This window comes from Ascidia mentula, chromosome 5 (genome assembly GCF_947561715.1).
Source record: "Ascidia mentula chromosome 5, kaAscMent1.1, whole genome shotgun sequence".
NCBI lineage: Eukaryota > Metazoa > Chordata > Ascidiacea > Phlebobranchia > Ascidiidae > Ascidia > Ascidia mentula.
The window spans coordinates 6,711,317-6,724,290 of NC_138570.1; the positions used below are offsets into that span (position 1 = coordinate 6,711,317).

General features: G+C 40.1%; 3 protein-coding genes across 4 annotated transcripts in view; 2 read left to right on the forward strand and 1 right to left on the reverse strand.

The window, feature by feature from the left end:
- LOC145901425 (uncharacterized) overlaps positions 1–12,298 on the reverse strand; it is a 22,739-nt gene extending 10,441 nt beyond the window's left edge. Inside the window, exons 1-11 of the mRNA XM_082989102.1 lie at positions 12,151–12,298; positions 11,168–11,969; positions 10,679–10,925; positions 10,206–10,302; positions 9,963–10,148; positions 9,767–9,896; positions 9,586–9,702; positions 9,159–9,272; positions 8,961–9,098; positions 8,642–8,737; positions 3,325–3,534 (exon numbers count right to left, since the gene is read on the reverse strand). Coding sequence (XP_082845228.1) covers positions 3,325–3,534; positions 8,642–8,737; positions 8,961–9,098; positions 9,159–9,272; positions 9,586–9,702; positions 9,767–9,896; positions 9,963–10,148; positions 10,206–10,302; positions 10,679–10,925; positions 11,168–11,969; positions 12,151–12,260 — 2,247 coding nt within the window. The 5' untranslated portion in view covers positions 12,261–12,298. The remainder of the gene's footprint in view (positions 1–3,324; positions 3,535–8,641; positions 8,738–8,960; positions 9,099–9,158; positions 9,273–9,585; positions 9,703–9,766; positions 9,897–9,962; positions 10,149–10,205; positions 10,303–10,678; positions 10,926–11,167; positions 11,970–12,150) is intronic.
- Positions 866–3,072, forward strand: LOC145902643 (chondroitin sulfate N-acetylgalactosaminyltransferase 2-like). Its single transcript, XM_082990690.1, has 3 exons — positions 866–1,820; positions 1,976–2,162; positions 2,301–3,072. Exons 1-3 carry the CDS (start codon positions 1,170–1,172, stop codon positions 2,876–2,878), a joined length of 1,416 nt encoding a protein of 471 aa, XP_082846816.1. The 5' UTR covers positions 866–1,169; the 3' UTR covers positions 2,879–3,072.
- LOC145901428 (uncharacterized) lies at positions 4,824–8,598 on the forward strand. 2 transcript variants are annotated; one of them, XM_082989105.1, is made up of 5 exons: positions 4,824–5,637; positions 5,709–5,807; positions 6,324–6,519; positions 6,977–7,095; positions 7,564–8,598. In XM_082989105.1, exons 1-5 carry the CDS (start codon positions 5,400–5,402, stop codon positions 8,232–8,234), a joined length of 1,323 nt encoding a protein of 440 aa, XP_082845231.1. In that variant the 5' UTR covers positions 4,824–5,399; the 3' UTR covers positions 8,235–8,598. The 2 variants fall into 2 exon arrangements, with proteins under 2 accessions (XP_082845231.1, XP_082845230.1); XM_082989104.1 differs by having other exon boundaries at positions 6,977–7,091; positions 7,560–8,598.
- Positions 12,299–12,974: the final 676 nt, after the last annotated feature.

The following is a 12,974-nucleotide window of genomic DNA, read 5'->3' on the forward strand; positions in this document are numbered from 1 at the left end:
CAATTTCAGCGAGGGTTGTAAATTTTGAATTGATTTTATCGTTAAAATAATACGAAACCAACAATATACCTGTATCATGATAACTGTGTAGAATATTCTATTTGGATGCTCACATATGTTTGGTCAGTCGCCAAGCACAGTTTCAACAACAACTAACGTGCTTCCACCGCAGAGAAAACGTTATAGGAGTGATCTGGTTATTTCGCTATAGACTCAACCGCGTTAAAATCAGGATCGCGACCAAAAGGCGCCAAGGTGTTTTCTTTTTGAAAACACTCCCAAGCCGCAAAGACGGTTTGTGGAAGCGACGAATCGCGTTGCATTGTTTGTCGTTATTTTAACTCTACTGACAAACAACACGTGGAGGTAAACTTCCAGAGGGCAAAATAGGCGCCAAAGAGGCGATCACGGTGCGATGCTTATGAAGTGGAAAGAATCCTAGTTATAAACTCTGCTTGAAATTGATGCATTGGGCAAACGGCCATACATTAAATATCGATAAGCCTGGGTTTCTCCGTGACTGTTGAAGCTACTCGAATTCAAGTGTTCTAGATGAAAGTGTCGCGCACTCTGAAATCGGGTGGTTGAGTCGCGAGTTATAAAGGCATCCGCGAAACGTAGATACAGGCGTTCAAGGCGTGTGAGTAAATTGTACAGTTTTGGTCAATTGAGGCTCTTCACTAAGCAAATAAATGGTAGGGAATTTTAAATTAACGGTCAAGACTTCAGTCAGCTGCAGGCAACCGGCGTGATTCCATTAACGCGATCGGTTTTAAGGCGCGCGCGTGCGCCTTTGTGTGTGCGTGCACGAAGAGAGTGTGCTTCTCCTTTAGGTAAATTCACTCTCTTCAGTCGCAGTAGTATACAGCACACGTGAGTTGTGTTTGGTCGGTAGCAACGGGTGAAGCTTTACGGTTTGTTAGACTATAAATTTCGCATATTGAGGTTTTAACAGCAGAGCGTCATTTATTATTGTACATGCACCAAATTGCTAACTTGAACGTGACTTGATGATCAGTTTTAAGTATAATATCAAGGCTTATTGGACCAATTTATTGGGAATTTTTTTGTATAGTTGCTGTTGAAGATTATGATAGGTCGTATGAAGCAGTTGTGTAAGCTGTAAGACTGAATATGGGTTGTTCTGTGCTGGAATTTCGAAAGGAAGAATGAAAGTGGCAAAATGGAAGAACCCAAATATACCCCGCATTGTGGGAGGCATACTGCTTGGGTTCTTCAGTCGAATTGTGTATGAACAGATTGCCAGCACCACACGACTGACAAGTAAAAAAGACCTTTCCCTTGGTCAAGAAAACGCCAACTGTCCACCTTGTCAGCAAGAAGTCTGCCCAAAATGCCTGCCCAGCAGTGTTACAGGATCTGTGCCTACAGGTGCCTTACCTGCCTACAAACCCAGAGGCATGTATGAAGTGAACAGGTGGCTCTATTTTGATGAAAATCATGTGTATGACATCATCAATGAAGAGCCTAAAATTGTGCTGAATGGTCAGTGGCACGAGGACATGAAAGCTGTTTCCCAAGTTGGCTTGGATTATATTAATGCTAACAACATGCTGGGGCATTCTTGGGCACTTGTTTCACTTAAAAATGGCTACTTAAGAACAGACTCTCTAAGAGGTACCGATTACATGCTTGACTTGATTGTCAGGCCAACCTCAATCAATAGCACCAAGTCTGTGTACGAAAGGACGTTTCGAGTGAGATTGGTTCACCCATTTGAGAACATAGACAATTCAAAGAGTGTTTCTGTGCGTAGAGAAATTCAAAGCAAAATGAAAATTATCGTCCCAATCTCATTTGTAAGTATTTCCAAAATTGTGGATATAAAAAAACAATACAACAGTGTTTTATGATAATTGATTGACATAATTAAATACAAACTACATCATAAACAAATGCCTTTCTTACTTTAACACAGTAAAGGAAAATAATGATAGACAGTACTTTTTTTCAGGCTTCAACAAATGTCGAGAAATTTCTGGATTCTTACAACAAAGAAAGTCAGGACAATCAGATTGAACTCATATTTGTGTTATTCACTGGAACCCAAGTTGATGAACGGAAAATGGCAAAAGCACTTCTGAACAAAATAGCAGAAAAAAGCAATGTGAAAAATGTTATCAAGACCATAGAAATTGAAGGTAAGCTGCAGCAAAGCTTACGTAATAGACTTAATCCCAGTTAAATATTTTTTGTCTTGTAAGAAACCCATGCTATAAGTTTATATTGTGCCTTTAAACTGTACGTGGATTTTAAATAACTCTGCTAACATTCTTTAGGTCAGTACAACTATTTGAAGGGAATATATCATGGCATCATGAAATCTGCTTATCCCAGAGACCTTGTGGTGGCAGTGAACGAAGAAAAAGAGTTCTCACGTCAATTTCTAGTTCACTGCAGAGCAATAGCAGAGCCCAGTGCCCGAGTTTATTTTCCCGTCGCCTTCGAACAATATGACCCTGACATTATTGAGAGAGGCATGCCACCTGGAAAGCCTAAAAACATCAACAAAAAGACCCACGAAAAGTTTACTGGGTACTGGTCACATGACGTGCATGACAGCATCTGTGCATACCAGTCAGACCTGGTCAATATCCTGTCTGGGACACAACTAAGCCCACAAAACCACCCAGGTACTTGGATGTACAATGTATTACTGCGAAAGGGTGTGGATGTTTTTACTGCAGTCGAGCCTCATTTGTTCCGCATGCCTGTGGTGAAGACCTGCCTTAAGGCTGAACTGTCAAGCATTTTATTTCAACAGTGTTTTATTGACAAAGCAAAGACGTTGGGTTCCAAACCAGCCTTAGGTATTTTATACATTACTGAAATAGTGCAAAAGAAAGTGAAACACTGACCGGTACTTTGACTTGCTTACTGTTCACTGTGGAGTTCTAACACACCACTAAGTTTTCCCTATTGCTTGTCATACTGTAACAAATTCTAAATAGTGAAGCTTTGTTGGTGACAATACATTTGTTACTCAGATATGATACCTCTCTGTATTCCTTATCCAGATCTGCGCTACAAAATAAAATTATATTTATAGTCTGTGAAGCTTTGTTGTGTGTGTTTTTTTTTATGAAAAAGTTCATGACATCTCAGCTGCAGGTTGAGCAAAGCAATTCAGCTATATCCAATGATACATGCTTTATACTGAACAGCATTGCTACTTTTTGTAACCATGGCGACAATTTGTTTTGATGGAAGATTGTGTAGTATATTTTAACACGTGACCTCTGCAAGAATGCCACGTTTGCTTTCCACGGTGATTCAATAAACATATCAATAAAATGTCCGTACCTGACGTTCCGCGTCGATCTTGTGCTCTGCCTCTAGCTTGCGGATGGCCGCAGTGTGGCGCGTTTCCGCTAGAGACGCTTGGGTTCGCATGGATTCCAGTTCTCTGCGCTGCGCCTCGATCAAATCTTCAAGCCGTCGGGTTTCTTGCAGGGTTGTGGCGAGTGTGCCTTGTATGTCTGAGTTGCGGTTTCGTTCGGTTTCGACTGACGTCTGCACTCAAAAGTACAATTGTGGAATTTTTGTGTGTCCGGGTTTCGAAATAAAAAAACTACACGTTATTTCGTGGATTACATTTCACATATTGGTTTGCTGTTTACCAGTTAGACTCCTTAAATCAAAGCACTCCAATATCTGGAGTAAAATTTAGTTCAATGCAACTGTTTAACATTTCGCAAACATCAGTGTCAATTTTGTCAACTGGATTTACTTGTGCCTGCCAGTTTAAACGCTAGCCCGGACCCAAGTCACCAACTGCACTGATGAGACCTTCCAAGTCGAAACAGTGTGTACACCTTTCTCTTTATGAATATATGGTTCTTTTTGCACATATAGGATTTATTTGTATTTTGCATAACTCAGACTAACTGTGACTTGCCAAAATTAGGGCGCCATAGAAATCCACCAAAGGGTGAAATATAACAGTCATTACACCGACTACAAAAGCTTACACAAAGTGCAGGGCAGTGAACCGCAACACTGGGTGTGCGCTGACTTCAAAGTGATTCGCCACCACGGCATCAGAATTGCGTCAAATTGAAAAATGTTGGGTAAATATCTGCGGACGTGGGCACCGATTTTCTGTCATTATCATTGCTCAAAGAGTTTCCGTGGTAGATTTCCAACGAAAGAAAGTTCATTTTGTCTGATGACGTAGAAGCCGAAAAAATGAACTTTAATTGGAATGCGACAACTCCAATTATACGACCTGAGAATATATTAGTACCAGAATAAACGCATTCCCTACAAGAAACATGCGGCGTCAGTGACGTGATATACCCTTCCGATTAGCCAAATGCTACAGCGTTGCCTTAGGCTGCCAAACCCGGCAGCGATAGAAGTCGACAATTCTCGTAACCTGCAGGCCTGCATTCTGATAGAGTTTGAAATTTGTAGCCAAACAGAAAGTATATATAAATTGCAACAACAGGACATGCATCCGCTTGCACTAAGGAGAAAGAACAGCAGTTACAATCATGATCCAGCAACTTGTGGTGACGTGCCACCTCTGACTATGTGCGCAACAGGTGGTGAAAGCAGTGCTAACAGTAAGCCGAAACAATGCGTTCCGATAAAACAATTCTTTCCGGTACGCTGTTCCAGTAAGAATTCAACAGCTGGTGTGTCTCAAATATAGTTACAAAAAAACTCAACATTTCTTAAATTTATTCACTTATTCATAAAAAAATAATCAAAAAAACAGTATACGAAAACACATCGTTTTATTTTGTCCTGTAAATGCAATGGTTCCGGTGAGAACTTTGTTTACTTTCAACCATGGTAAAGAGATTAATTATTTCTTTGTACTGATCAATTACGATCACACGTGATGCCGGAAACAGAGGTTATCAATGTGCAGTTGTTGAAATGAAGCAGGCGCACACGCGAAAGGCCGGATATCCCGAGGCGCCTGTAATCATCCGTCACACAAACAACTTCGCTTTGGGCTTGTGCGAATATATTTGGAAACACTTAAAATCAGCAAATGCGCGTTTTGCCAATACCGCGACCGCAGGAGTATCGCCGGTCCCGTAAATAGTCAACACATGCAAGACGTTTTTGGTCGCATCGCGCGAACTGCGACAATTAAACGATGAGCGTCGTCATTTCCGTTGTGACGTAGCGGGTGCTGGTAAACTGCTGCTACCCTCGCGACAGGACTGAGATGCAGTGTATGGGTCAGTTCGGAGCGTCGTGCTGCATATAAGGCATTTACCAGTGCTCGGAACCCTCTGGCCTGTGGTGGTGACTCATAGTGGCTGTGCCTGTTTGTTATACAGATCTTTTTCGAGGATTCATTTGTGACACGAACTAGGTCAGAGAACGAGCTTATCAGGCTATAGAGAAGTAAATAGCCAATGGAATTGTGGACAGGAGTTTTACTGTTGTGTGCGGGGTGCGCGGTGGGGGCTGGAAATCTCCCTGGGGCCGCTGTGGGTGAGTGTGGGGCCCAGTGCAACCAAGTAAGTTCGCCGTGTACTTGCTACAATGACGGGTGGATAGATTGCAAAAATCAGACTTTAGAAAGTGTGCCGGCCAACTTGCCAAACTGTTCAAGGCTTCTGGCTTTCGGGAATAACAGGATTAGCGAAATAGGTGAGAAGAATTGCCATAACATCTTTCCAATAAACACATAAGTAGAAATAAACGTAAAACGGTCGTTTCAGGAGTGCTGGAGTTTCAGGGATTGGAAAACGTGTTGGAGGTGATGTTGTTTAATAACCGACTGACCAGAGTGGACGCCGGAACCTTCGCCGATATGACCAGTGAGTGGACTACAATCTACTGTATATAAGGAGGCAATAAGGCAGGTGGCTGAAGTAATCGGTTTGAACCAACCATGTATTCACGGTAATACAGGATACTGTACTGCCGCCTTTCGTGAACTGCTTGATTTCTGATGACGTAGAAGGGCGATTGCTCAGCGCAACGAACACGAAACCCGATTTGTTGACAATTACTTTGATTTATCAAGAAACACGCGATTAAATCATTTGACGTAAAACGCAGTTGAAGTTCCCCGTCGTATACGACTATTGACACAACAGCGCAGTAAGCATTTTGACGTAACCATCAGCACGAATATATCTATTTTGATACTTAGTCCCCTTTTTCACAGTGAGTAACTCGGTTTCATTGTTTTGAAGCAGCAGTTGGTCATTTACATAGGGGCGGAAAAAATATAATACTTTCGAGAAAGTCTCATTTGTGATTATATCTGCTATAATGTGCAATAATACAGCCTAACGGTTTTAAACTAACACATGAAATCAATAAAACAGAACTCCGAAGACTGAATTTAAGCGTCAACCTGATTGAGTACGTGGCCGACTGCGCCTTTCACGGCCTGACAGCGCTAACGGAACTGGAATTGCAGCACAACAGGATACAGACGATTGGGGTGCGTGCTTTTGACACAATGCCATGTCTTACAACCATCGCTCTGTTCAACAATTCGTTGACCACCTTCAACACGCAGTAAGTGAAAAGCGACAGAAAGTTACAGTAAACATAATAGCCCACGTTATATACACAAATTTCCCATCGTTGGCCAATTATAAATGTGCAATTCTTATCGTTTAATTATCGACTTTTTTTTGAGAAATAGGATCCTTGTGACTGGGTTTATTCCTATGAAAGACTCATAACAAATGTTGTAAAACGTAGAAGTAAATATAGGTGATCAGTAATTGACATGTCACGTAATCACAAATATACGTAAAACAACTTCTTGTACACGTTACCACTTGACATACGGTCCAACTGCTGTGCGACTGCATATACTTTTTAGGGCGTGACGTTGCATCGCTTATTTTGCATGACAATCACTACTCACAATCCACGTGAGTCACGGTGACTGCCATTGGCTTAACTTGGACACTGAGATGGAACAAATTACGTAATGACCTCCCACAACACCGTTAAATTGTTACAGGTGGTTCGAGAACAAACCGAACCTTACGAGCGTTTTTGACGGAGGCAACCCCTGGGACTGTACGTGCGAACAAAAGAAGGCGCACACGCTGCTTGCCGTTACGCACAACTTTCGCGTAAGTGCCCTGACATCATATGACGAGTATCGTAAGCTCACCTCACGACTTGTGCGTTTTATTGGATGCACACTTTATCGGTCGTAACACGTATTATGTGGGAAATTTTTGAGAATCCAAAAAGATAAGGCAACAGCGCTCCACTTTTCAAAATTTTCGGATTTTTCCGCCTTCTGAGAACCAACAACCATGGCCAAGTGTCCCCTCAAAGTAAATCATGTACAACAAACAGTAAATCAGAAAAAGGAAAATTACGCTTAAATTTTGCACTGTGAGAATGTGTGAATCGAAGACAACATGACAGTTTCAATTCCTGCTGCTCCCCTAAAGGTTCCAGCATTAGTTTTATGTCAACCGAAACAATAGCTTGCCACATTATAGAGCAATCTCACCATGTGTTCGAATATCACAAAACAAAATATAACATATAACTTTATGCAATTTATCCACCTTGTATGTTTTACACAGAAAGACTGCCTTTTTCCCATCCTCGAGCTCGCCGCCGAGTTTTGCTTTCGTTGCACGACTCCAGCTTCAATGGTTGGGAAGTCTTTGCTTACCGCCACGCTGGCGGAATTCTCAGACTGTCCAACGGAGGCGCCGGCCACTACTGCTCCTGCTGAACCCACCACCGTCCTAAACCAACCAACTACGGAACAATCGGCTTTAGAAGGCAATGCGACGATTAGTGCGGTCAATATAGACGACAACAACTACTGTTCTGTGTTGGTGCGGAGTAGAATCACGGAGGCCAAACAACGGCTTGAAACCACAACCGCCAATGGAGGCGCTGAAGATCACACCGACACTACATTGCCCCAAGACACCACCACGTGGCAAGATTCAACGTCACGTGGGCGCGAGTCCGCACATAATACATCCGGATCTATATCCACCACTGCTTCCGGGGCCACACCCGGAATTTTACCTGTGGCTGGTTTACCCAGTTGGGCAATAGCTCTGGTCGTGCTAGCCGTGGCCTTTATGATTGGTCTGATCGTTGCCATATTGATATTGCTGGTTTACAGACCAAGGACTTGGCACCAGAAGGAAAAAATGCGAAGTGCGACCAGCGCAAGTCCTACAGATTTAAAGGAGAGCGGCGAAATGGAGACGTTTCCCACGAACAACCCGGAAGTGTGACAAACGTGATAAACGGTCAAGAGAATGTGAAACATGTTGAATTAACTGTTTGCCGCTGACAGTTTGTGGGGATATTACAGAAACCGTTTATATTTGTCAAGGACAAATAGCATTTGAAAAGTGGGTTTAGAAGCATTGAACAATTGCTCGTTGATATTTATGATGCAGATGTTTTTATAGTTTTAAATACCATTACGGTGGTTTCGTGTTTTCCAGCATCAACCACTGTGTTTCGCCGTAGGTATGAGAATATCCTTTTTTAAGTTAATTTAAGGGTGCTGTATTTCTTTTTTCTGTTTTAAATTTCCTAAATAACACAATTATTCTTAATTATTAATTGAACAATAAACGACTAACTTAGCCAGCCAATACTAAATAAACATTTTGATGCTGGTGATCAGTTGTACCTTTTCCTGTTCAAGCTCCCGTTTATGTGTTTTCTCCATTTCAATCATCGCCTCTTCCCATTCCTCCTCCTTCTTGATAAAATCTTTCTTTTCAAACTGAAAGGGAAACATGAAAATAATTCTGCTTCTTTGTCAACAGCATATTAATGTAAAATATTGTGTTGTTAAATTTGTACTGTTCTACTATTTTTTGTCATTTACAGCACACCAGCAAGTGCGTTTAAAATCACAAACTAACCACCGCATCAACCTAATAACAAAACTTTAAGACATTCATTTTTAACAGATAAAAAGTTTTCGTTCATCTGGCATAGCTTACAATAAAATGTTGTTGCTGTTTTTCCACCTCTTCTTTCCACTGGTTCCTTTCGTTAATCAACTCGTCGTTTTTCACTTGTATTCGATTGATTGTTTCGTTCTTCTGGTCAATCACCTGTGAAATTTCTTCAGTTCTTGCCTATTAATAAACATAAATTTGTCAGATGTCAGTCAGCTGTGTTATTTCACAAAAACACACATGGTAATTTTGCTTCATTGCTTTTTCGTTTTCCTCCGCTTGACTAATTCGTTCTTTTTCTTCGACAAGCTCTTCCAACACTTTCGCGAGTTCATTTTCCAGATTAACAACCATCTAAAGTTGTGTATTACATGCAGTAATATGTGAAATGTCAGCAGCACAGTTCTATGGTAAATAGGATTTTGTACGAATGAGTCTTTAAAACTTAGGCAACATCGATTTCTTAATAGTGTTAAGGAGCACAGTAACAGGTGTGCATACCTACGGTGATTGTAACTGGATTGGATTTTGAATTGTTTCTAGATCAATTACAAACTAATTAGGACACTTATGGAAATGTACTCAGTATTTAAGAAGTTAACTTGCCACCAATTTTATCTTTTTGCAAGCAACAGAACGGAAAACTAGGAAAATACAAATTAATTACCTCTTTCAATTTAACAGTATCTTCCTTATGTCTCTCTTTTTCCTGTGTCAGTTCCTGAATTGTGCACCCCAACTTTGTCTCATGCTCTTTCCAACCATCCACAACCTTGGCCAATGTCTGAAAAATATAGTGAACATGAAAGTGTCATATGTGTTATTTAATGACAAATTGAATACGACACCTTATCAAGCTGTTCTATCATCAGATCCTTTTTTCTCTCTGTTGAATTGGCAACTGCAAGTTCCTGTTGGATTTCCAGCATTTTCTTCTGGAGTTTTTGTATCTGTTTTTCACAATGTTTTCGACGATACCTAAAATTAGCGCATGAAAATACAGCAATTTAATGCCACTATCCAGCATTGAGACAATTTGCCAACCTTTCTTTTTCCAATGAATCCCTTAGTATTCCATTTTCAGCAGTCAGACTGGAGTCAATTGAAGATCTTGCAGATTCTGGGGCACTAGTTTTGCCTGCTTTAAGTATAGAAAACATGTCGCTTGTGTAGCTGTCACCTAGTGGCTTTGGCGGGCTGATTGGTGGCATTAAATCAGTTGGTTGAGTCCTGCACAAAATCAGTTTTAGCCATGTTGTAACAATTTTGTACAAGTTCAGACTATACCTCAGTAAAGTTGCAGTGTCCGTGCTTCTAAATGTATCCTCTTTTGTGTCGTTTGCAGTGTCATTAATATCAGGGGCAGATGAATCCAGTGCAAGAGCTAGAAATGTGTTATGAATATATCTTTACAACATCACACACCAACATCCAGTGAATTAGTGTGATAGATCATTTAAATTTGGCTGCATGGTTGATGTAAATCATGTTACTGGGAATTTTCTTGAATAGAAACTAAAGTAAAATCAATACAAAAATTTACTGACCACTCAGCATGTTAGAACCCTACAAATCAGACAAATTTTCCTTTTTTTCCATTACTCTTGACTATAACTACATTGTAGCAGAAACATTAAAAACAGTGATTTAAGCTGATTATCTCATGCATTCCTGTCAATAACGATCCATTTACCATAATTACTTCTTTGTTAAATTTAGTATAATCCAATAGTATTACCAGAAGTACATAAAGCTAATACCATCAACTTTGTGCAGACTGAGCATTGTCTGCAAATGATTTCGAACCGACATCATTTCTGACACAGCTTTTGAAGGTGGTTCCTCTCGGGCAACTGGTGGTTCAACAGCAGCAGACTTCCGAGATTTGCTTTTGCCTTTGTCAATACGCTGGGTTAAATTTTCTGCTGCTTTTCTTTCTTTTGCTGATGCTTGGGATACAGATTTTGCATTTGTTCTGGTCGCTTCAAGCCTGGTTGGTGCTTTAAACTAACAAAACAAGACATAGTCATGGGTGCAAAATATTTGGAGTTGATAACTTTGAAAATGAAAACCAAAGCTAAAATGCTGTTAGCTTTTGGCTTTCATTTCAAAAAACATAGTCATGAGTACACAATTATTTGTAAAAATGATTAACTGCAAACAGAGAAGCAACAACTGAACATGAATCTTATCTCACCATATTAGTAAATAAGACTACACAAAAAATGAATTTTCCATTTTATATATACCTGAACTGTTTTAGTTGTGGCAGACTTTCCAGAAGTCTTTGTATTTTTTCCCATCGCTGATTTTTCTGTGGTGGTTGTTTTTGAGACTGGTTTGGATTTTTCAGATGCTCTTCCTTTTTTCAACCCAATTTTTTCTTTGCCTTTCTTGCTTACTTCACTTTCAGTATTATTAGCATGATATTTTTCATTTTTGTCAATTGCATTTCCTGTAGTTTGAGTGTCAGACACACTGGACTTTAACAGAGCCGATAAATCTGCCAGCTGTTGAGCACTTGTTTTCTGAATTTCACTTCCATGTTCCAACTTTTTCATAAAATCAAGTAGCTTCTTTGTGTGGGCATCATTAAGTGTCAATTCATCCTGTTCCACAGACTTGTCACACACACCCTCTTTCATGTCACCACTGGAAAGATCTTGTTTTATTGGAGAAAGATTTGCTGGAAATTGATTGCTTGGGCAAAGGTTGGGTCCTTCACTAACAACGCAAGATATTTTTGTCGGTTCCAGGACATTTTCATGACCTTTCCCTGATTCAACATTTGGCATAGAAAGAAATGCTTGTTTGGCCATTAAAGATGTATAAGATTTTTGCGGACTTTTATGAACTGGTTTGCTGTTAACTTTAAGGATCTCTCCAGGAGATGCTTCAATGTGAGATTTTATTTGGACTTCTTTTCTCAGGCTTGAGGCCAAGGAGTCATGTAATCTCTTCTGTACTTGTTGTATAGAGCTGGCCAAATGGTAAGACCCGGAAACTTTAGAAGGAGACATTTTTACTGGTGAAATGCTGTCGTCAAGGTCACTGAAATGCAACAAACTTATATACATGCACTCTTTTTCATCTTATAATAATACAAAAACAAACATGTACAACATACACATCATACTATTTGCAAAGTACAGCTTTACATGCCCCAACCCATCAGAGCTTTTGCAAACACATAGGGTCATTAAAATTGGAAGCAAAAATTCTGGTAAAGTACCTTGGTAATGAGTAGTCTTGAATTGGAACTACAATTGGTGTTCCAGGTTGTGAAGCTGGCAAGAGTTCTATACCACTCAACAAATCCTCTTCAGATATTTGTGTTTCCATTTTTAAGCAGCAAATGCAACAACGATGTGACCAAGCCTTACTCCTTTCAAATGTTTAAAAATGTAGGTATTAACTATATACGTACATGTATAACGAAGACAAAAGCATGTTCTATCTACGATACGACCAGTTTCTGTTGGAATAGCACTTCTCCAGGCATTTAAAAACAACGGCAACAACTGCTTTATTCACCGCCAAACGTTTGTATTAAATTCACACGTGTCGGGTTGTAATCTTATTGACGAAATTCAGGACGTATTTTGAATCGTTGTGATTACGCAGTGGTAGCGTCCATGGAGATCAAGCATGAAAATCATCAACAGACGAGGATACATGTTTGCCATGCGTAACTTATTTTAAATCAAGGTTTAATAAAATACTTTTTGTTACATCAAATCATTTTTATTTTACACGAAACAATGTTACGCACATAAACAATAAACATGAAACGTAAAATGACATGAGCAGCGGCAGCGGTTCTCAAGTTTGGGTCCACGGACCGCTAGTTGTCCGTAGAGCGTTGCAAGGGGGTCAGCCAACCTCTGTTTCCAAATTAGGGATTTTTCAATCAAATAACGCTCCTCCCTATTTGATTGATAAATCCCTAATTTGAAAATAGTTTTCTCATGTTGTAATCCAGACCTGAAAACATGCAAAATTAAAGAAGCACACGACAGCCCTTTGTTATATGGCAAACAAAAACGCACTGTCACG